Here is a 24,626-nt window from a genome sequence, read left to right on the forward strand (position 1 = left end):
GCCCCGGTCATTCTGGTTCATCACACCGTGTTCTCACATTACAAAGTAGGTAGCCTACATAAAACTAAAGTGCAGACAGGTCAGCCAAATCGTCCAGTCATTTTATGAAAAAAGGTAGGACAAATGGCAACAGAAGCAAACCTCAATATGTCCTGAGTAAAGGGGGGGGAAAGCCCTGAAGAATCCCATTAGGGGAAAGTTTTGAAAAAGACCCAAAATATAGCCTATTCATTCATTTTCTAACATGAATAGGGTAACATTTTTAACCTTTTAGATATCACCATGAAAATTACTGGGTTGATTACTTACATCAAAGACAAACAAAAAATGTATTACAAGTTTTTTGAAATTATTTGTTAACCTGGGCAAATGTCATAGGTCGACCCCCATTTTGGCTTAAAATGACTGGACTAAAAAGCCAGTTGAGGGCTCCAGACTAACTTTGCGATACTAGGAGCACTACAGCCATTAATGGAATTGTTTTTTGGTAAAGGGAAACATTTAGGGACACGTACCTTAAGTTGACACAAGGCAAGGCAGCTTTAAGGCTGGTTTCTGGTCCTGTGTACCCCCGCAGACCCCTCTGCGTCTACCACCTCTCACTACACTACTAACTACACGTCGCAGCGATGCACATGGCTCGGCCGTGGCTTGGTAGCGTTGCATATAGCGTATACACATATTAATGTTTTAAAGTACTTTAATATATAATAAGTAAACCTAAGTCACCTAACTCACAACTACAATAATGTAACAATAAATAACCATTACACTATTAACAAGTAACAACAAAATACATGTTGAGTTGGTATGCCAAGTTGGTAAGCTTCAAACTTAAGCTGTTCTTTTGCAGATAAATGACCATATTTGCCTTCTCAAGTAACTCGGATACACCTCCTGACTTATGGTATGTCCTGCACAGGAGAAAACCCTCTCAGACGGGGTCCAAGAGGCCTGTACACACACAGGTAGGAGTTTATAAGGGCAGACAATTTGGGGAGGATGTCCTGCCTCCCCCACCACCAGGCTACAGGCTCTTGTCCTGAACGATAGACTAGCAGAGCATGTTTACTAGTGGTTAGGGATGGCGAAAACTAAGAATTTTCTTGACCGGTCACCGAGCCTCATTAACCGGTTGAAACCGGTTAACCGTTTAGTTTAAAATATGCTACGCTATTTGAAATAACAGCCGTTTCGAGCCACGCCCGCAATTTCTCAACTCTGTCGCATCTCTCACACTCACACTCACACACACAGACACACAGACACACACACACACACACACACACACACACTGCCCCGGCACCGCCCTTCCACTCACGTCACGTTTTTTAAATCCCCTACAGCGCGAAACAAGTCCCGCAAATGCGGCGCAGAGGAGCTTGTATGTAATCGGAGGACAAATGGCTCCTTAGTGTCTAAATAGTTTGGGTACAAGCCAGGTGATGGCGTTTAAAATAAAGTCGTTTGTCTAGCGTTAGAAGCTCATTAGAAACATTGCCGCGGCTCATTTGAGAAAATGACCGCTCTGAAGAGACGCCGCTTTAGTTTGAGTGTAGCGCTAACAGTAATAAAGAAAGATGATGATCATCATCATCACCTTATCTGTTACCACTGAAATGCAGATGTAATGTGTTTCCAAATATAAGCCCATCTTATGCGGAATATTGCCTAATAGACTGCAACAGGATACAACCAATGGATAAAACAGGCACCTTCAGAATGCTAAAACAGGCGATCAGGCCTAACTAAATGAATTGTTTGGTTCCGGTTTCCGACCGACCCTGTCAATTAATGTGCGACCCAAATAAAAAGTTTGAGGTGAACTATAATTACATTTTTGTACAGCACTCTTGCGATGCAAGATGCCCGTTTTCCTCCAGCACTGCTGGAAGAGGAGCCGACCTTAACGTTGCCGTGTCCAGTTTTACGGCGGCAGCAGCAGCGTGAGGACGGCGCCTTCAACCAGCCCTCACCGGCCACGGCGGCCAGCTACAGCGCTACTGCGCCGCCGGGGAGCTTCAACACGTTAAACAGGGCAGATGAAACCACTCATGAACTACATGTTGTTTAATGTCGTTCAAGAGGATGGCAACGTAGCAAGCAAACCCGATCAAATGAAAGGTAAACCCCCTTTAGAGTGCTCTAACGTTACAGCAAGTCCCTGGGGCTCAGTGGAGGAGGCTAACAGCAGGGAAGCTAATGACAACTTCACAACACAATTCATTTGGATACAAGCGTTGCATTATGGAAGATAGATGGGATTCTGAACAGCAATACACACACACACACACACACACACACACACACACACACACACACACAGCAGAGCCGAGGTGTGTGTGTTACTTGACGCAGCACATGTACCGGTAACTGGCTGGAAACGATAGCTACAGCTTATACATTATTTACTTCCACTGGTGCAGATGAACTAACGGTCCACTCGTTAACTGTAAGAAGCTACAATAAACCCTGCATGATTAAAGAGTCAATATTTATCAAAACCCACCTACCTGTTCTACAGGCAAATTTAAACATGTAGAAACCCATATTTCAGTCTGCTCTTCATGCGCTGTCCACTCTTGTTCACCGCGCTGTGCAAACAAAGCTCTACTCTGCAAATAGCGACTTTACAAACAAGCTAAAATGAAAGATGTCAGTTTGTAATCTGTTTCTTAGTTTGCAACGACTCTTGATTTTTGGACAAACTCTTGTAAACGTAGCTGCTGTCTAAACGAACCATCCTCTCCGCTGGAGCGGTAAACCTGTGGCTGTATTATAAGACCAAAACAAATACACGTGGCTATTTAATATGCACGTGAATTAAATGTTTTCAATTTATTAAGCGACAACTGTACATGTAGTAACAGGTAGGCTATGTTATGAAAATATTGAGTAGGCTATCCATTGCTACTGTAAAGGCAAAAAAAAAAATCCTACTTATCCCTTGCTGCCACTGGGAAAAAAATAAAATAAATTCCCTATCGACCCATGACCTCAACAGACAACAAACCGGAACCAAACAATTTTTCTTTTTTTATGCCTTATGAAAAATTTTGCGTGAGGGATTATTTCACTTGACAGAAAAAAAAATATTGGAATGAGATGGCTAACTGTAGTAGCGTTTATTCCAATATCTAGAATTGCCTAATTTAGAGATCACTTTTTTTTTTTTTTTTAACCAACTAACAATAATTTTGACCGGTGGTTGACCGAGAAACAGTCAACCACCGGTTGTAAATTTGTTCTATTAAAGAAAAGATAGAAAATAAACATTTGTGTGTGCTGTAAAGCAGTTAGAAAAGATTTAATCGGAATTGGCTAAAATCGGTATTGGCTGGTCAAACTCAATGAGAAATTGGCCTAAAAATTGTAATCTGTGCATCTGTAATGTAAAAACTTCATAACTGGAGTGATGTGATCCACTTTCTTGGTGTTAGTAAGGACTTGAGTAACATCCTTTTGAATCGGCTGCAGCTGTCTGATTTTTCATTTTTCTTTTTTTTTTTTTTTTTTTTTTTTTTTTTTTTTTTTTTTTTTAGGGAGACCTGTAAAGACACCGTTGCAGTAGTCAAGGCTACTGAAGATAAAAGCAAGGACAAGTTTTTCCAAATCCTGCTGAGACATAAGTCCTTTAACCCTTGATATATTTTTAAGGTGATAATAGGCTGACTTTGTAATTGTCTTAATGTGGCTGTTGAAATTCAGGTCTGAGTCCATGACTACACCAAGATTTGCTGAGCGCTGACTTTTAATAGTTTCTCTTTTGCTCCAAAAACAACTGCCTTAGTTTTTTCTTCATTTAATTTAAGAAAGTTCTGTTAATTTGTTCAATGCACTTAGTCAGTTATTGTATTGGACTATAGTCCCCTGGCAATAAGGTTATGTAAATTTGTGTGTCGTCCGCATAACTATGGTAACTTATTTTGTTGTTTTCCATAATCTGAGCCAGTGGAAGCATGTAGATGTTGAACAGAAGACGCCCCAGAACGGAGCCTTGGGAACTCCACACATCATATTTGTATGCTCAAATGCATAATTACCTATAGATACAAAGTAATCCCTATTCTTTTAAGTATGATTCAACCCAGTTTACTACTGTGCCAGAAAGTCCAACCCAGTATTCCAATTGGTCTAGTAATATGTCATGGTCGACCGTATAAAATGCAGCACTGAGATCAAGTAATACTAAGACTGAAGTTTTGCCACCATCTGTTTTTAAGTGGATGTCATTAAAGAGTTTAACAAGAGCTGTCTCAGTACTGTGGTGTGGTTGAAAACCTGACTGGAAGGCATCAAAACTGTTGTTTAGTGACAAGAAAAGGTTGAGTTTTAAACACGTAATACTTGTTCATTAACTCTGACGACAGTGGTTCCCAAACTGGATGGGCCCAAGTTATAACACACCAACAACTGGTCCTTATATTTAATAAATACATATCTTTTCAGTTATAGGTCTTAGGTCCAACTAATTGTGACCATAAAAACATTGGGGTAGACGGCACCTATTGTGTTTTCATGTTTGCTTCAGGAGATATGATGCAAAATACATAATTTGGGTGGTGATGGCACAGTGGATATGACACATGCCTTTGGTGTGGGAGATCTGGGTTCAATTCCCACTGCGGTACATTAACATTTGACACTTAACCCATAGTTGCTCCAGAGGCGTGCAGCCTCTGACATATGTACTAATTGTAAGTCATCTGCCAAAATATGTGACCTACGTGAATCGTGTAGATTCAATGAGAAAATGGTTGAGGGGGGACGGGGGGGTTGTAAGTACTTGGGCCTGGTGCCCGATTTCTGGCGTTTGACTATCTTAGAAAAATAAATAAATTAAATAGTCCACATGGGATTTGTTTTGCTGCGCTGGATTTATATTAACCATCCTGTCTATGGATTTAACCAATCATCGAACTTCCACCAACCAATGAAACAAGTTCTAGCCAATCAGATGCATAGTAGGGCGGGTCTTTGCTGAAATGTCAGAGTGCGTTGCCGGTGTGGTTTCTGTGGTAACGCGGCTAAAAGAAATGGAGGCAAAATTTATCAAACCTGGAGCATGTAGATACAGGCAGCTTTAGTTGAGAAAGGAGTTAAAACAAATGGCGCTGGGCATGAATGGAGGACAAGAAGAAAAGGGTGGAGACGGGAAGCCGTTTAGCACTTGGTGTCTCAAACTGAGGGAGCCGGGTGCTTCTGCAGCGCATGTTTTGGACGGCAGCAGCGGTAAGACAGGTCATGCTAGTCACAAAGTCATACGAGTACGTTACTGGCAACGACCGCTACATAGCGGAACATGATTTGTAAAAGCTATCTGAAGCCCAAACTGCCCTGACAAAGCTGTCTGTTCGGAGTCAGCATGGCAGGTATTTAAACATCACGGCCTTGTCCCAGAGTCTAGACGTCTAGCTATATGAAAAGATAAACAATGCAACGTTTTTAATAAATGTAAATAAAGCAGCTAATATCAACATGTACCAATTTGCTTTTTGGATGATGACCTGGCCAAAGTAGTAAAGTTTAGTTTTCACAATGATTCATTGTAGGATTATGTTATTGCAATATGTAAATCCACATTGACTCTTTATTTAACATATGGTTGGAAGAAGTAAAAATGGATCCAAAACGTTTTAGTCTTTAAAAATTATGACTTTTATTATTGTGTAATGTCAGTTTCCTAACTTTAACTGTTTTGCCAGTTAAAGTAACTTTAATGAGTGCATATTGAAATATTACACTGTTGGTTGGCAAAATATTCATCTCAAAATGCATCAGATTGATGCTTTAAAATATGGAATATTTAAAATTTTCTTCCGGAGGAGCGTGCCCCCGGACCTCCCTAGAGGGGTAATCTCCTTCTCACCTTTTTCACCCCTGACTTGTTTTCATGCCTGTTTTATGAAAAACTGAACATATCACCTGGACTATTCAGTTTTATCCCTGTACGGTGTGGGACAAATCTGTTTTAAAGCATCAGATTTAAATTTTTGATTTTTAAAATAATTAAAGCCTCTGTCCTGTTCTCCTGTCTGTCCTGAAACATCTCCTGCTTAATCTTTTATTTTACATAACATAAATGGGACCAATCTAGCGATTGAGACCATAGTCATTATGGTAATGTTTGCTAAGTATTAAATTAAGTGAGAAGTGGGTCATTTTATCTATATATCTATCTATAAAACAGACTTATTTTTGGAGCCTGCTGAAAATTAGAGAGAATGCAGCTTTAATGAGCTTTAGCATTGGCTCAACTTTTCTGACCCAGAAGCTCCGTTCATCATTTCTACAGTCTATGGTCTCAAGAAAATGAGAACAAGTGTTCTTTTCTCCAATAACAGTAGTATCCTATTTCTTTTGTTGTCTGTCCCTCCAGAGCTCCCACAGCAACATGTCTGTAAGGAGGAGGAGGTTCTCTCTGACCAGCAGCTCAACATGCCAGTTCTAACCTCTGTGGTATCAGAAGCAAACAGTGACCACCAGCTCCTCTCTCCCAACTCTCATGAAGCTGAGAGCCAAGATCAGAAAGGAGGCAAGCATGGAGACTCAGGATCAACTAGAAATGCAGAGCCAGAACCAAAGAAGAGACGACTTAAGAGCAGAAGACCCAGCAACAACGTAGACAACACTAACGTGTCAGAGATTCACGCTAATACTCAAACAGGTAAAAAGTCTTTCATATGTGACACATGTGGGGAAGACTTTAAGTATAATTCACTATTGCAGAGACACCTGAGAGTCCACACAGGTGAGAATCCTTTCAGCCAAAATAGTGGCCTGTTGGTCCAATTGAGAACTAACACAGGTGAGAAGCTGTACATTTCCAAGAACTTTTATACTTTGATATATTCTGTGCTATACACTTCTCTTCACCCTTTCTGGTAATTGCTCAGAAACTGCCTGTATATTGTAAATACATCTAGTAAAGCCTTATAAATCTTCTAAATGCCCTAGGTCTCTGGTTTGTTTTACCTGTGTCTAAATGCGGGCTTCCGGGAACTGCTGTTCATCAGCATGCACGCAAGTACATAGAAAATCTGCCCACTTTCCCTTAAATTAATATTACCAGCTAATGCTATCGCTAGCTAGTTTGGTTGGCAAGGTGCTACCGAATTCTGAACATGACATACTTTATTGGAGACGAAAATTGTTCCAATTAACACGGCAGGCTTTGGTGGAAAGTTGAGGCCGACTCAACTTTGAGAGAAATGCTACCCTGCGTCATGCTGCGGTGGCCTATCATGTAAGCGGAGATCAGACTTGTCAGTCCGTTTTGAGGCAGTGTGAGAGCAGGAAACATCACTGCCTCTATTAGTGCCACAAGAAAGTTTTGAAACCGTGAGCGTAAAAAAAAGAAACCCAAGCACTGAACTACCGAGGAGTTTGTGTGGCAGCTGACTATTTGCCAAACAACGACGCACAGCCCGTCCTCTTTCTTTCTCTGTGAAATGAAGCTGCATTGTGTGGTCTAGTCTAAACGCAGCCTAAGCCTCTGTCCTGATTGAAAGCCATGCCTTAAATCATCCCCTGCTTTATCGTCTATTTCTTAATAAATAGGACCATAATTTACTAAATGAACATCATGCTGCTGTATTGAAAAAGACTTGAAACTAAAGATTGAGACCATAAACTCATTATGAAAAGGTTGTAAATTAAGTGAGAAGTAGGGTCATTTTCTCTTATACTCTTATTGATCAGACTTATTTTTGGAGCCAGTGGAGTCGCCCCCTGCTGAAACTTAAATAGAATGCAGCTTTAATGAGCTTCAGCATTGGCTTCACTTTTTAGCCCCCCCGAAGCTCCATTCATTATTTTTATTCAATTTTATTTATAGTATCAAATCATAACACAAGTTATCTCGAGACACTTTACAGATAGAGTAGGTCTAGACCACACTCTATAATTTACAAAGCCCCAACAATTACAGTAATTCCCTCAATTGCAAGCATTTAGTGCGACAGTGGTAAGGAAAAACTCCCTCTTGGGAAGAAACCTGGGACAGACCCAGGCTCTTGGTAGGCGGTGTCTGACGGTGCCGGTTGGGGATATGATGAACAGTGGCAACTGTTTACAGTTTACAGTCTGTGTTCTCAAGAAAAAGAGAACAAGTGTTCTGTTCTTTTCTCCAATAACAGTAGTATCATAATTCCTTTTGTTGTCTGTCCCTCCAGAGCTCCCACAGCAACATGTCTGTAAGGAGGAGGAGGTTCTCTCTGACCAGCAGCTCTGTATTCAGGAGAGGAACTCCAGTCTGGACCAAGAGGACCCAGAGCCTCCACAGATTAAAGAGGACCAGGAGGAACTGTGCACCAGTCAGGAGGGAGAGCAGCTTGTACTGAAGCAGGAGACTGATCCCTTTATGTTGGCTCCTACTTATGAGGAAAGGGACCACAGTAAAGGTCAGACTCTGAACTTCAATCCTGATGATGACACTCTAAGTGCAGCAGAGAAAGAGTCTGTAGCCAACATCACGTCAGTTCTAACCTCTGTGGTATCAGAAGCAAACAGTGACCACCAGCTCCTCTCTCCCAACTCTCATGAAGCTGAGAGCCAAGATCAGAAAGGAGGCAAGCATGGAGACTCAGGATCAACTAGAAATACAGAACCAGAACCAAAGAAGAGACGACGCAAGAGCAGAAGTCTCAGCAACAACGTAGACAACACTAACGTGTCAGAGATTCACCCTCATACTCAAACAGGTAAAAAGTCTTTCATATGTGACACATGTGGGAAAGACTTTAAGCATAAATCAGCATTGCAGAGACACATGAGAATCCACACAGGTGAGAAGCCTTATTCTTGCAAATTATGTGGAAAAGATTTCAGATGTAAACATAACCTGAAAAGTCACTTGAGAATTCACACAGGTGAGAAGCCATGTGTTTCCAACACCTGTGAGAAAAGATTGAGTGAGGTCTCATCATTAAAAAGGCCCATGATAGTCCACACAGGTGAGAAGCCTTATTCTTGCAAAATATGTGGAAAAGATTTCAGAAAAAATAGCGAGTTGTTGGTTCATGTGAGAAGAGCCCACACAGGTGAGAAGCCGTACGTTTGCAAGACGTGTGGGAAAAGATTCTGTGACGCTTCAGACTTATTAAGGCATATGAGAACTCACACAGGTGAGAAGCCATATTCTTGCAAAGCATGTGGAAAAGGGTTTGGATATAATAGTAACTTGTTGGTCCACATGAGAAGAGCCCACACAGGGGAGAAGCCGTACATTTGCCAGACTTGCGGTAAAAGATTCTGTGAAGCTTCAGCTTTAAAAATCCACATGAGAACTCACACAGGTGAGAAGCCATATTCTTGCAAAACATGTGGAAAAGGGTTTGGCTGTAGTAGTGGCTTGTCGGTCCATATGAGAACACACTCAGGAGAGAAGCCGTACGTTTGCAAGACCTGCAGGAAAAGATTCTGTGTTGCTTCATCATTAACAAAGCATATGAGAACCCACAGAGGATAACATTTAATCTAAAATCAATCTTGGTTTTAGACCATAAAGTTCTAGTGGTTCATGGTCAAGTCCTATTAAAAGGTAGAAGTGCCTTCTTTTGGCCCTTTTTGTACACTACCTTTTTTTTGTTTTCTGATCAGATGCTGGCCACATTTTTGCATTTGTGTTTGATAAATGAAAATTATTGATTAAATTGTATCATCAAAATAAAAGTTTTAAGTTATTTAGCGAAAGGTCATCATAATCTTGAGTGTCTCTTTGGCCAGTGCATACTTAAACATGTAAAGATAATCCTCTGTGATCCATCCCATGTTCTGTACCCTCAGTGTGAACTGTTACCATCAGGCAGACGATACACAGCTCATCACTTTAAGAACTCTTTTGTTTCTGTATCGGTTGGAGTTTTAAACAGGAGCCTAAGATAAGCAGAGCTTAGAGGCTGTACTGCAGTACAAACCCACAAACTGATTAATGCCTCAGGGTGGGTATTTTTGAATTATTTGTATATTTTGCTGGTGTTGTGTGCCCATGTGTGTTGACAAGTCTAAGTCAAATTTGCCCATGGAGACAATAAAGTATCTATCAAAATGGTTTCTGGTTAATTCCAATTAATTTATTAATAAGACTAAAATGACAACCATTTTAAGTGTTCAAACCCTACCTCATTTACACTTTGAGAACTCAGCAGAACAACATCCAGCTGAACTAAACATTCTGACAAAATGGAAAAAGTAGCTTGATATATGTTCCCAGGCTAGAAGGTGGAGATATAGTCCCTCCACCTAGTCCTGGTTCTTCCCCGAGGCCTCCTCCCAGCTTGATGTCCTGCCACCTAGTCTCGGGTCATCCCTGAGGCCACCTCCCAGCTGGACGGGCCGGGGGCATCCTTACCAGATGCTGAACCATCTCAGCCGGCTCCTTTTCAGCGGCTCTACTCCCAAGTTGCTCATGGATGACTGAGCTTCTCTCTCTATCTCTAAGGGAGACACCAGCCACCCTCCTTAGGAAACCTATTTGGGCAGCTTGTACCCGGGATTCAAACATAGGCAAATATTCAAATGGAAAATGAACATACTGTAACCAGACAGAAACTGTTGAACACATTCTAATTCACTGCAAGGAATACATCACCCAGAGAGAGAGTGAGAGAGAGAGAGATCACCTTTTACAGACACGTCAGAAGACAGACCACCAAGCTTTTTCACTGTCAGGGCTTCTGGTGAAAAAAGCATGCAAGGTATATCACAATATTAAGTTTCTAAGAGAAATTGATTTAGTAAAGATAATTTAGTTTTATCCTTTTTATGTAGGCAATTTAAAGCAATACTTCTTCCACCTCTGCTTATTTGGTTTTCATACAATTCACTATCTGCAAAGTACCAACAAAAAGATGTGTGTCAGTGAAGTAGTTAAAGAGTGCAAATGTCCTTGTGGAAAGAAGCGAGGTAGCTGTACAATGCCCTCAGCTAAAAGCAGAAAGAAAAGCTCCCTCCCGTTTCCCGTCGGACCTTAATGAGTGTGACAGCCAGCGGAAGTAAACAAGGCTGCTGGCCGTAGCGTTAGCTGCATGCTGCTGTTGAATGAGCTGGAAGACGGTATTGTAGTCGTAGAGCAGATGATTCTTTCAGCTGGAACTAAGCAACAATGTCTTCAGTTGAGTGTTTGAGAGAGTTTGTCACCGAGCGACTAACTGCTGCTGCTGAACAAATATTCCGAGTTGTTGAAAAAACTATCGTCGAGTACGAGGAAGAGATCGCTCGGCAGCGCAGACTGTTGGATGGCGTTTGGAGACCAGAAATCAGGTTACACAGGATAGGTGAGTTTAACCGCTACTATTTGAATCCTGGTTCTATATGTTACACAGGATAGGTGAGTTTAACCGCTGCTATTTGAATCCTGGTTCTATACGGTACAGGCCAAAAGTTTGGACACACCTTCTCATTCAATGCGTTTCCTTTTTATTTTCATGACTATTTACATTGTAGATTCTCACTGAAGGCATCAAAACTATGAATGAACACATATGGAATTATGTACTTAACAAAAAAGTGTGAAATAACTGAAAACATGTCTTATATTTTAGATTCTTCAAAGTAGCCACCCTTTGCTTTTTTTATTAATAAGGGGGAAAATTCCACTCATTAACCCTGACAAAGCACACCTGTGAAGGTAAAACCATTTCAGGTGACTACCTCATGAAGCTCATTGAGAGAACACCAAGGGTTTGCAGTTATCAAAAAAAGCAAAGGGTGGCTACTTTGAAGAATCTAAAATATAAGACATGTTTTCAGTTATTTCCCACTTTTTTGTTAGGAAACATAATTCCATATGTGTTCATTCATAGTTTTGATGCCTTCAGTGAGAATCTACAATGTAAATAGTCATGAAAATAAAGAAACACATTGAATGAGAAGGTGTGTCTAAACTTTTGGCCTGTACTGTATGTTACACAGGATAGGTGAGTTTAACCGCTACTATTTGAATCCTGGTTAGAACCACAGATTTCTACGGAGTCCCTGTTGTGCCAACAAGTGATTACTGTCAGCACCCTGTGCCCTGATTAGAACCATCCTCCTACCTTGGAAATGACTTGGTTTAATGAGGGAGGCTTGTATTTGATAGATTATAGCCCACCCACAACCTTTTAACTGTTGATAATATACCTTTTTAAATGAGCAATACAACCCATAAAATGCACTTTTCACTCAAATGGTGATTGCAGCTCCTACCTTGTGTTTGAAAGGTTGTTCTGTCTCACAATTAGCTGATTTAATGATGTTGAGAAAAGTGATAATATAATGCCCTCCTGGCTACAAGCCTTTGTTGTGTAGAACACTGAATCCCAACCAAGGGTTAGTTACGCTGTTTCCAGCGGGGTTGTGGAAAGATCAGAGAGAAGGTTAACTCATTTGATAAAAACATTTTAAATTATGATTTGATAGAATATTCCAGCTGTGACATGTAAACAATAGAGGTTGCAGTTATGTAGGAGTGAATGATACGGTGGCCGACAGGGGCAAACGCCCTGCAACTTCAGAAAACACATGCAAATAGACAAAACACAAGCAAATTAAGAAAACCACTTCATTAATTTGACAACACGTGCAGCATTCCGCAAACACGCTGCATATACACACAACACAACCAAATATACAAACGCACTGCAATTAAAAAAACGATGCAAAAAGAAAAAAAAAAACCTGAAAAAAGAAGCAATGCAAAAAGAAAAACAACTTCATTAATTTGACAACACATGCGCAGCATTCAGCAAACACAATGCAAATACACACAACACAACCAAATACATAAACGTGATGCAAAAAGAAAAGCACACAAACCCTGAAAACAAATGCAATAAAAAAACGCTGCATCCAGATTCCACAACGGAAGTTCTCCAGACCTCTAGAGGGAGCAGCTAAGTGGAACAGCTGGATTTATGACCCCTTTTCTGCCTTTTGGTTACGGCTTAATAGTAAAAAGAGTACTCCTGTCTCATGCCCTTATTAATAATATAATATATTAGTAATATACAGTCTCTGCTCCCGTCTCAGCCGGGAGGCTGGTGCCGTGCTCGAGCTTCGACTTTTCAAAATAAAAGCTTGCGTTTGGTCCGCTCGTCTTCCTTTGGTGTTTTGGAACTAAACAGTACGGCAATCATGCTAATGAATACAATAACTTTTTCAGCAAATGTCTTACTTACAACACTATGGAGCAAGCAAAGCAGTTTTGTGTTTATTTGCAGGCGGGATTTATTCAGTTTGATAAGTCCCACAGTAAATTGGCTGGTTAACTAAACAGGGAGGGATTATAAATAGTAATTTTTTTCGTATTTCAAGAGCGAATTGCTCCACAATATAAATACAGATTGGTCACTTATTTTGTTGTTTAATCACAATATTACACTTGAGGAGGTCTACACTTCAGTGATGCGCTTCCGGACCTGGAAATTAAACCCTCTTATTTAATGTGGCTTAAACAAACGTCAACGTTAAACACTGATGCAGTTTTAAATGTTTTATTACCACGAGTTTACAGACACGTCTCTGCTGATTGAGTATCACCTGTGACCCGAGCCGAGACACACCCACCAAACGAGAGAAAACATATCTCAAACATAGACTAAATATTTACAGTCTATGATCTCACCGTTGCACACCGTTCTGAGATTGAACATCTCTCTCACTCATAGACTGCAGTATGCTCTCCCCCCAGCCCAAAAAAAAGAAATCAGCTGTTCCACTGCTAAGTGTAATATTGTGATTATACAACAAAATAAGTGACCAATCTGTATTAATATTGTGGAGCAATACGCTCTTGAAATACAAAAAATAGACTATTTAAAATAGTCCCTCCCTGTTTAGTAAACCAGCCAATTTACCGTGGGATTTATCAAACTGAATAGCCTAAATCCCGCCTGCACATAAAGACAAAACTGCTTTGCTTGCTCCATCATGATGTAAGTAAGACATCTGCTGAAAATGTTACTGTATTCATTATCATGATTGCCGTACTGTTTAGTTCCAAAACACCAAAGGAAGACGAGCGGACCAAACGCAAGCTTTTATTTTGAAAAGTCGAAGCTCGAGCACGGCACCAGCCTCCCAGCTAAATAAATATCTATTCAGTTATAGGTCTTAGGTCCAACTAATAGTTGACCGTAAAAACATCAGGGTAGACAGCACCTATTGTGTGTTTTCATGTTTGGCTCAGGAGATATGATGCATTATCTGGTTACAGCAGAAAGCATATCACCTGGACTATTCAGTTTATCCCTGTACTATGTGGGACAAATCTGTTTAACACATCAGATTTAAATTTTTGCTTTTACAATAATTAAAGCCTCTATCCTGTTTGACAGGTCCTAAAACATCCCCTGCTTAATCTTTTATTTTACATAAAATAAATGGGACCAAACTAGCCATTGAGATCATAAAGTCATTATGATAATGTTTACTGAGTAATAAATTAAGTGAGAAGTTGGGTTATTTTGTCATAGACTTCTACAAAAGAGACTTCTTTTTGGAGCCTTCTGAAAATTAGAGAGAATGCAGCTTTAATGAGCTTCAGCATTGGCTCCACTTTTTTAGCCCCCCTTAGCTCCATTCATCATTTCTACAGTTTATTTTCTCAAGAAAAAGAGAACAAGTGTTGTGTTCTTTTCTCCAATAACAGTAGTATCCTATTTCTTTTGTTGTCTGTCCCTCCAGAGCTCCCACAGCAACATGTCTGTAAGGAGGAGGAGGTTCTCTCTGACCAGCAGCTCTGTATTCAGGAGAGGAACTCCAGTCTGGACCAAGAGGACCCAGAGCCTCCACAGATTAAAGAGGACCAGGAGGAACTGTGCACCAGTCAGGAGGGAGAGCAGCTTGTACTGAAGCAGGAGACTGATACCTTTATGTTGACTCCTACTTATGAGGAAAGGGACCACAGTAAAGGTCAGACTCTGAACTTCAATCCTGATGATGACACTCTCAGTGCAGCAGAGAAAGAGTCTGTAGCCAACATGCCAGTTATAACCTCTGTGGTATCAGAAGCAAACAGTGACCACCAGCTCATCTCTCCCAACTCTCATGAAGCTGAGAGCCAAGATCAGAAAGGAGGCAAGCATGGAGACTCGGGATCAACTAGAAATACAGAGCCAGAACCAAAGAAGAGACGACGCAAGAGCAGAGGTCACAGCAACCATTTGAACAAAACTACCGTGTCAGGGATTCACTGTAATACTCAAACAGCTGACACATGTGGGAAAAACGTAATGTATGATTCAGCATTTCAGAGACACCTGAGAGTCCACGTAGCTAAGAAGCCATATTACTGCAAATCATGTGGAAAAGATTTCGTAAGTAAAACTCACCTGAAAATCCACATGAAAACTCACACAGGTCATAAGCCGCACATTTGCAAAACCTGTGGGAAATTATTATGTAGTCGCTCAACACTAAAAAGGCATTTGAGAATCCACACAGGTGAGAAGCCATATTCTTGCAAAACATGTGGGAAAGATTTCAAACGTAATGAGGGCCTAAGAGACCATGTGAGAACCCACACAGGTGAGAAGCCATATTTATGCAAAACATGTGGAAAAAATTTCCGACAAAATAGTGCGTTGTTGGTCCACGTGAGAATCCACACCGGTGAGAAGCCGTACATTTGCAAGATCTGTGAGAAAGGATTTTTTGATGTTTCAACATTAAAAAGGCATATGAGAACCCATACACGTGAGAAGCCCTATACTTGTAAAACGTGTGGAAAAGATTTCAGACAAAGTAGTGCCTTGTTGGTCCACGTAAGAACACACACCGGTGAGAAGCCTTATGTATGCAAGACATGTGGAAAAGACTTTAAACAAAGCTGTGCCTTGTTGGTCCACATTAGAACCCACACCGGTGAGAAGCCATATTCTTGCAAAAGATGTGGAAAAGATTTTGGACAAAATAGTGGCTTGTTGGTGCACATGAGAACTCACACAGGTGAGAAGCCGTTCATTTGCAAAATCTGCAGGGTTAGCTTCTGTGATGCTTCAGGTTTAATAAAGCATATGCGAACCCACAGAGGATAAAATCTAAGCCCAAATGCTTATGTTATCAATAGTTAGCTCGTTCTGGTTTTCTAACTGCATGGCGAGTTATAGGAGCTTAGCTGGGAGCTTAATGGAGACAGCTAAAGTTAATGTTAGCTGCCCTACAGCTGTCAGTTAGCTTCAATTTCATATATTACCTTCTAACAGCTGTATTTTCAATAACGTGACAATCTGCAAGAAACAGGTTGCTTTTAAATCAGTGACTGCACCGTTTGGCTTAGTTATTAATGCAGTTAGCATCGTTTGTTACTTACCTAGTTTATGACGAATCATTTCAGCTGTGCTTTCTGACATGATGTCATTGTGCTAACCGTGCACCATTAGCCTTTACGTCAGAGACGCTTCACTACACTTGTTAGATAATGGTTCATTCCAGAGTTCTCTGTTGATTTGTGCACCAACAACACCAAAACAAATTCCTTGTATGTGTTAAAAAACGTACTTGGCAACAAAAACCCATTCTGATTCTGATTTGTGTTTGTCGCTTTGTGCGTAGTGGAAAATTAATGTAAACAAAGTTGCGTGCAGGTCCCCTCAAGACCTAGCTGATGTTAGAAGTTCCTCTAGTGGACAGAATGTGTAACATATTGCGTTAGCCTGAGTAGAGTAGTACATATTATTTAACAGGCTGCATTTGAGCATTAAATATTTGAATATTTTATTTATATATATATATCTCTATATATCTCTATCTATATATCTATCTATCTATCTATCTATCTATCTATCTATCTATCTATCTATCTATCTATCTATCTATCTATCTATATCTCTCAAATGGAATTCGAATGATATTATAGAGAAAGATTGACAGCTCTAATACATACTGATCCCCAATTGCTCCTGATGGCTGTGCCATATGTGTGTGAATGTTTATCTAATGCGCAGGTGGCACCTTGAAATGGTAGCTTCTGCCACTAGTGTACATATGTGTGTCAAAACCCACAAGAACTCCCTTTTAACTGGATTGGATTGAATTTTAAAAGTAGCCTAAAATAAACAGAGTTTAGAGGCTGTACTACAATACAAAACCACAATGCTCCAGGGTATGTATTATTGTATTATTTGTGTACTTCTTAATGTCTTTTGTTTCCTGGTGTTGCGTGCCCATATGTGTTGACTGGTTACATTTCCCCATTGGCGACAATAAATTATTTATCAAAACATTTTCCGTTCAATGCAGTTTAATTTTAGAGACTTAAATGACAACAATTCTAAGTGGAACAAGCCCACCTCATTTACACTTTCAGAACCCAGCAGAATAACATTGAGGTGATTTGAGAAATTAAATTACGTGCAAAAGTTCATTTATTTCAGTAATTCAACTTAAAAGGTGAAACTAATATTTTGTATAGTCTCCTTACATGCAAAGTGATTTATTTCAAGCCTTTATTTGTTATAATTATGATTATGGCTTACAGCTTATGAAAACAAAAATTCAAAATCTCAGAAAATTAGAATATTACATGACATCATTTAAAAAAGAATTTTAAATACAGAAGTGTCGGCCCTCTGATAATTATAATCGTGCATATGTACTCGGTACTTGGTTTGGGCCCCTTTTGCATGAATTACTGCCTCAGTGCGGCGTGGCATGGATACTATCAGCCTGAGGCACTGCTGAGGTGTTGTGGAAGACCAGGATGCTTCAGTAGCGGCCTTCACCTCTTCTGCATTGTTCAGTCTCATGTCTCTCATCTTTCTCTTGGCAATGCCCCATAGATTCTCTATAGGGTTCAGGTCAGGCCAGTTTGCTGGCCAATCAAGTGCATCAAATGCATTTGTCTAAATATGGAGTAATGGCTATTATTAGTCAAAACCTTTAACCCGGTCACATTTTGACAAACAGTATTGAATGCTTGATACTTCTTAATAGATGACTTAACTGTTATTTAATGTTTTTATTAATGTTTTTGCTACATTGGCTTCCGATGAAGTTCAGGATCCAATTTAAAGTTCTTGTTCTTACATATAAAGTTTAGCATGGTCTGGTGCCTGTTTATATCCAGGACCTGCTCCATCCGTACCCTACTATCAGGTCCCTCAGGTCTTCTAACCATCTGTACCCTATCAGGTCCCTCAGGTCTTCTAACCATCTGTACCCTACTATCAGGTCCCTCAGGTCTTCTAACCATCTGTACCCTACTATCAGGTCCCTCAGGTCTTTTAACCATCCATACCCTACTATCAGGTCCCTCAGGTCTTTTAACCATCCATACCCTACTATCAGGTCCCTCAGGTCTTTTAACCATCCATACCCTACTATCAGGTCCCTCAGGTCTTTTAACCATCCATACCCTACTATCAGGTCCCTCAGGTCTTCTAACCAGGGACTACTGGTAGTCCCACGCTCTCGTTTAAAAACTAAAGGTGACCGTTCCTTTGAAGCGATGGCTCCAAACCCGTGGAATGCCCTTCATACTGTCTTTCTTTCTGCAGTCTCTGTTGAAGCTTTTAAAAAGCAGCTGAAGACACATTTGTTTACATTCACTTTTGACTTTGGGTTTAGGTTTTAATCCGTTATTATTTTCTTTGTTCCTTTGTTTATTTTCTGTTGGATTGTACTGTATTTTTACAAATGTTTATCATGTGAAGCACTTTGTATGTAAAAGGTGCTATATCAAATGAACTTATTATTTACAGGATAATCAGGAAAAATCTGAAAGCCTCATCAGATCCTAGGGTAAATTAAGTGCTTCACAGAACAAAATTAAAACAAACAAAAACACAATTAACAACAATAAACAAATACAAGTCAAATGTTAAGTAAACTAAACTAAATATTTCACTTAGAAGTGATCTGAAACAAGGGAAATCTTATTGAGATTCTACAAGAATTAACTTGAATATTCTTTATGTTGACACAATAGCATCCAATTATTTTTCAATTCACCATTTATTCTTTATAATATGAGATAATACCCATCACAAGTATCCAGAGACCATGTGACATCTTTAAAAAGCTGTTTGTTTAACCAATATATGAAATTTACAATGAAGCAAACTTCAGTATTTTATTTCGTTATTAACTCGCTCCAGAAGGTGGCAGTAGTGCAACACAATGCAAGCTGCAGTTACACCCAAAGAAGAGGTAAACTCAGTCACGCATGCGCAGTAGCAGCTACGTGCCTCCAGCCAGCACATTCTTGCTCTGTAGCTAGTCGAAGCTAAAAGGCTAGCCTCTGTCTGCTCTAACGGTCCGATCTAGACCTGGTCCAGACTCCAGGCCCAACTCACGGTAACACGGCACCGGTTCGGACCCGGAAGCTGTGCTGACTACTGACTGAGTACAGCTACAGTTGGATCGGCTGTTAGCTTCGGCAGGTAGCGTTAGCTTTAGCTCCGCTTCAGCAGCAGGCAATCAAAACAGAGCTAACAGGAGCTAGCAACATGGCGACGGAGGAGAAGAAACCAGAGACAGAAAACATCAAACAGTCGTCGTCAGGCTCCGGCAGCAAGGTGAGACACACACACACACCGGACACACACACACACACACACACACACACACACACACACACACACACCGGGGACACACACACCCCGGGGACACACACACACACACCGGACACACACACACACACACCGGACACACACACACACACCGGACACACACACACACACACACACACACCGGGGACACACACACCCCGGGGACACACACACACACACACACACAGAGTCACGCACGCACAGACACACGCAGAGTCATAGAGACACACACACACACACACACACGGCACTTGGACTTAAGTACAGTACTGGAGTAAATGTACTTAGTTACATTACACCGCTGTAGCTGTAAACAGACCTGACTGAATCCATTTTATTAAGTATTAAATATCAAATATTCTTTACGTTCTGTTCACAGGTACAATGATAATAATGTACTACATGTATGTAACTAACCTCATAATCACTTGTTTGGTATGAAACTAGGGGAACATTGTTTATTTGGATACCTCAGTATTCTTTTAAGATATGAAAAGATATTGTGTTTAATCATCATGAAAGTATGTGAGCAGTAACTTCCCGTGTGTGTGTGTGTGTGTGTGTGTGTGTGTGTGTGTGTGTGTGTGTGTGTGTGTGTGTGTGTGTAGTCGAATCCGGCCAAATCAAACTACACCGTGAAGTTCACGCTGGCTGGACACACGAAGGCCGTCTCATCTGTCAAGTTCAGCCCCAACGGAGAGTGGCTCGCCAGCTCCTGTGAGACCACACACACACACACACACACACACACACACACAGAGAGAGACACACCTACTTACACAGGCATACACACACACAGACAGATGCACACACACATTGTTACAGTGTGTCGGTCCCTGAACGCATCACCCCGTCCCACTCAGTATTGTTGTTCCACGCCGTGATGCTGCTTTGAGATTTTGCGGTAACCACGGTAACGTCTCTGTGCAGCTGCCGATAAGCTGATCAAGATCTGGGGAGCGTTCGACGGCAAGTTTGAGAAATCCATCGTCGGACACAAACTGGTGAGACTCCTAAGTCCTGATCCTGAACCCAATCTGGATTTAGTCCTGGTCCTGACGTGTGTGTGTGTGTGTGTGTGTGTGTGTGTGTGTGTGTGTGTGTGTGTGTGTGTGTGTGTGTGTGTGTGTGTGTGTGTGTGTGTGTGTAGGGTATCTCAGATGTCTCCTGGTCATCAGACTCCAACCTGCTTGTTTCTGCCTCCGACGACAAAACGCTAAAGATCTGGGACAACAGCTCTGTAAGACATCAACGTTTCTTAAAGTACTAATGTTTAAAAAGCACTCGCACACCTACTGAATATGTCTGTCTGTCTGTCTGTCTCTCTCTGTGTGTTTGTCTGTCTCTCTATGCGTCTGTCTCTCTCTGTGTGTCTGCCTGTCTGTCTCTCTGTGTCTGTGTTTCTGTCTGTCTCTCGCCGTGTCTGTCTCTCTCTCTGTGTCTGTCTGTCTCTCTCTCTCTGTCTGTGTCTCTCTCTGTGTCGGTCTGTCTCTCTCTGTGTGTTTTTCTGTGTCTCTGTCTGTCTCTCTTTCTCTGTGTCTGTCTGTGTGTCTGTCTATCTCTCTCTGTCGGTCTGTCTCTCTGTGTGTCTGTCTGTCTGTCTCTCTCTGTGTTTGTGTGTCTGTCTCTGTGTGTCTGCCTGTCTGTCTCTCTGTCTGTGTGTCTGTCTCTCCAGGGGAAGTGTCTGAAGACTCTGAAGGGTCACAGTAACTACGTCTTCTGCTGTAACTTCAACCCTCAGTCCAACCTGGTGGTGTCTGGATCGGTACGTTGTTCACCGGCTCACCACACAAACCCCCATCTGATTATTATCAATATTATTATGATGATTATTATTAATATTATTATTATGATTATGATTATTAATCTCCGAGCTGACGGTCTCTCTGTGTGTCTGCAGTTTGATGAGAGCGTTCGTATCTGGGATGTTAAGACAGGAAAGTGTCTGAAGACTCTGCCGGCTCACTCTGACCCCGTCTCTGCCGTGAGTCTGCTCACCCTAACCTACTGGAATATTAAAGACCCAGTGTGTGACGGGTTTAGTTCATCATCTAAATCTGTGTTTCCCGTTCACCAACTGGTCCTTTTTCATGAATATTTACCTCCACCATCAACTCCAAGTGTTCCTATTGGCTGGAAATGTTACATTAGCGTTAGCATGAACTGGGGTAGAAGCTCCATATTCATGCTCCATCTAGAAATATGTTGGCTGGTAAGGAACATACAGGACATACTGCTCCACCTGTGTGTGTGTGTGTGTGTGTGTGTGTGTGTGTGTGTGTGTGTGTGTGTGTGTGTGTGTGTGTGTGTGTGTGTGTGTGTGTGTGTGTGTGTGTGTGTGTGTGTGTGTGTGTGTGTGTGTGTGTGTGTGTGTGTGTGTGTGTGTGGTTTTCTCTGTCACATGATAAACTCTCAGCTGCTGCTAATGCTGCTAACCGGCATCGTAGCTTCCCGGCCCCGGTGGCAAGTTGGCACTTCCTAAGGAAAGCTCATTGTGGGACTGGCTCTAGTGGCTTTAATTCTGCACCAAGGCTGAATTTTGGGAAAGACTTCAGATACAGTATTAGGGGACCACTAAGGTCTATATAAAAGAGACTTCAGATACAGTATTAGGGGACCACTAAGGTCTATATAAAAGAGACTTCAGATACAGTATTAGGGGACCACTAAGGTCTATATAAAAGAGACTTCAGATACAGTATTAGGGGACCACTAAGGTCTATATTAAAGAGACTTCAGATACAGTATTAGGGGACCACTAAGGTCTATATTAAAGAGACTTCAGATACAGTATTAGGGGACCACTAAGGTCTATATAAAAGCATCCAAAAAGCAGCATGTCATGGGACCTTTAACAATTCACATTTCCATATTTACCAAACAAGCCAGGCTAGGATCTTATTTTGTGGAATGAAAGTGTGGTTCTCTCTGTAGAAGACTAGAGTTAGAAATGTCCTGCTGTCGGAAACATTGTGAGAAAAAAGCCACAATTCCTTCTGTTTCTCTGCATGTTTTCTCCTTTTTAAACTTATTTTATATGGAACTTTTGAAGACTAATACTTGAAATGTTCCGGTGATTTTATGTTTACATGTGGTATGTCCTTTGGGTGTGTGTTTAATGTTTTATACACACACACACGAACATGTGTTTTATATTTCTTCATTGTGATTTGTATTTACGCGTGTGAAACAGACAGACATAAACCTGTCTGACCTTTGACCCTGGCTCTGGGATTTTCAGGTTCACTTCAACAGAGACGGCTCGCTCATCGTCTCCAGCAGCTACGATGGGCTCTGGTAGGTATACACACACACACACACACACACACACACACACACACACAGAGAGGGACACACACTTACTTACACAGGCATACACACACACACACACACACACAGAGAGAGACAGACACACACATATATACTGTATATAATATACATAATACACACCCTCAGAGTAGCATAGACACGCGTGATGCTGAAGCCTGTCTGTCTGTCTGCAGTCGTATCTGGGACACGGCGTCGGGACAGTGTCTGAAGACTCTGATTGGTGAGTTAATATTTTATATATATATATATATATATATTATTATAGAGCGTCAGGCATTCAGCAGCCCGTCTGCTACCACTCACCCTGGGTTCTCCTCCTGAGGAAAAAAAATCTGAAAATGAAAGACAGAAATTTAGATTTCATAGTTTTTGGTTTCATGATGGCAATCTCTAGTTTTGCATCAATTTGACAGAATACGGTTCTGCGTAGACGGAGACCTTATTTTCGTATATAGCCAATCAGGTCTCGGCTAAAGCAGTGATGTCAGCGTTGCAGCACTGACTCTACGGTGGAGTTGGACCACTCGATGCCTGTGGCCTGTTACTGAACACTCCTTGTTCTTGGTTTGTGGAGCTCTGGAGATCTGGCAGCAGGCCAGTGGGCTGGTTGGTGTGTCCATGTCCTTGACAACCACCGACATGGACACAGCCCTCCAGATGTAGATGGTTGAGACGACAGGAGCATTTCTGCTATTTTTCTCTCCTTTTAACAGTATCTGTAAAGAACACATTGACCTTATTTTAGACGTATTAGAATATAATGTGATGTGCCTTGAAGGTGTCTCTGACAGTAACCTGTGTCCCTCTCCTCAGATGATGACAATCCTCCGGTGTCTTTTGTCAAGTTTTCTCCTAACGGAAAATACATCCTGGCTGCTACGCTGGACAAGTCAGTATCCCAGCCTGAAGTTGCCATGTCTGTCCCTGCTGCTCTCTTCACTAACCAGCTGCTCTGCTTTAAGAGCTAAATAATGTCTCGCCTAGCTTTATCTTACCAACATTTAGCTAGCTTCATCCCTCCATCCTCCTCCAGTAAGCTAGAGTTTTCCAGACCTCCCTCTCAGTCTCCACAGCAACATGTTCCCGCTCCTCCTGAGGAACTGAAGGCCTTCCCTCGTATATAATCTCTACAGTGTTCTCTGAAACAATTTCAACTTCTTGCATTTCTTATTTCTTCTTAAACTAAAGATTTGAGATTTCCCCAGGCGCAGCTAATCAAAGCTAATGGTGCGTTCTTTTTGTCCACCGAAGTCGATTTACGAGTTGTTTTCAGTGCTGTATACTGCTACCTATAGACATGTCTCTACAGTCTTATTAGGAGTTAAACATAGTGCTGTATACTGCTACCTATAGACATGTCTCTACAGTCTTATTAGGAGTTAAACATAGTGCTGTATACTACTACCTATAGACATGTCTCTACAGTCTTATTAGGAGTTAAACATAGTGCTGTATACTACTACCTATAGACATGTCTCTACAGTCTTATTAGGAGTTAAACATAGTGCTGTATACTACTACCTATAGACATGTCTCTACAGTCTTATTAGGAGTTAAACATAGTGCTGTATACTACTACCTATAGACATGTCTCTATAGTCTTATTAGTTAAACATGTATACTACTACCTATAGACATGTCTCTATAGTCTTATTAGGAGTTAAACATAGTGCTGTATACTACTACCTATAGACATGTCTCTACAGTCTTATTAGGAGTTAAACATAGTGCTGTATACTGCTACCTATAGACATGTCTCTACAG

At 41.1% G+C, this 24,626-nt stretch overlaps 3 protein-coding genes across 3 annotated transcripts in view; all 3 read left to right on the plus strand.

The window, feature by feature from the left end:
* Positions 1–9,791, plus strand: part of LOC114556331 (uncharacterized) — a 47,544-nt gene extending 37,753 nt beyond the window's left edge. Inside the window, exons 6-8 of the mRNA XM_028579232.1 lie at positions 6,460–6,667; positions 8,175–8,702; positions 9,787–9,791. Coding sequence (XP_028435033.1) covers positions 6,460–6,667; positions 8,175–8,702; positions 9,787–9,791 — 741 coding nt within the window. The remainder of the gene's footprint in view (positions 1–6,459; positions 6,668–8,174; positions 8,703–9,786) is intronic.
* Positions 9,792–10,914: 1,123 nt separating this feature from the next.
* Positions 10,915–16,158, plus strand: LOC114555220 (histone-lysine N-methyltransferase PRDM9-like). The gene is made up of 2 exons (XM_028577468.1): positions 10,915–11,276; positions 14,668–16,158. The coding sequence occupies exons 1-2, from the start codon at positions 11,105–11,107 to the stop codon at positions 16,017–16,019; spliced, it is 1,524 nt and encodes a 507-aa protein (XP_028433269.1). The 5' UTR covers positions 10,915–11,104; the 3' UTR covers positions 16,020–16,158.
* A 2,954-nt stretch (positions 16,159–19,112) lies between these two features.
* The window catches only part of LOC114555221 (WD repeat-containing protein 5), a 15,098-nt gene continuing 9,584 nt past the window's right edge, over positions 19,113–24,626 (plus strand). The window contains exons 1-9 of the mRNA XM_028577469.1: positions 19,113–19,499; positions 20,141–20,249; positions 20,463–20,536; positions 20,683–20,772; positions 21,208–21,297; positions 21,433–21,516; positions 22,774–22,829; positions 23,036–23,082; positions 23,676–23,751. Of these exons, the coding sequence (XP_028433270.1) occupies positions 19,431–19,499; positions 20,141–20,249; positions 20,463–20,536; positions 20,683–20,772; positions 21,208–21,297; positions 21,433–21,516; positions 22,774–22,829; positions 23,036–23,082; positions 23,676–23,751 (695 nt within the window). The 5' untranslated portion in view covers positions 19,113–19,430. The remainder of the gene's footprint in view (positions 19,500–20,140; positions 20,250–20,462; positions 20,537–20,682; positions 20,773–21,207; positions 21,298–21,432; positions 21,517–22,773; positions 22,830–23,035; positions 23,083–23,675; positions 23,752–24,626) is intronic.

The sequence above is a fragment of the Perca flavescens genome, chromosome 5 (genome assembly GCF_004354835.1).
Source record: "Perca flavescens isolate YP-PL-M2 chromosome 5, PFLA_1.0, whole genome shotgun sequence".
NCBI lineage: Eukaryota > Metazoa > Chordata > Actinopteri > Perciformes > Percidae > Perca > Perca flavescens.

Coding starts and splice junctions, on each gene's coding strand:
- LOC114555220 (XM_028577468.1), top strand. CDS start 11,105: ATGTCTTCAGTTGAGTGTTTGAGAGAGTTTGTCACCGAGCGACTAACT. Junction 11,277..14,667: donor AATCAGGTTACACAGGATAG/GTGAGTTTAACC, acceptor CTGTCCCTCCAG/AGCTCCCACAGCAACATGTC.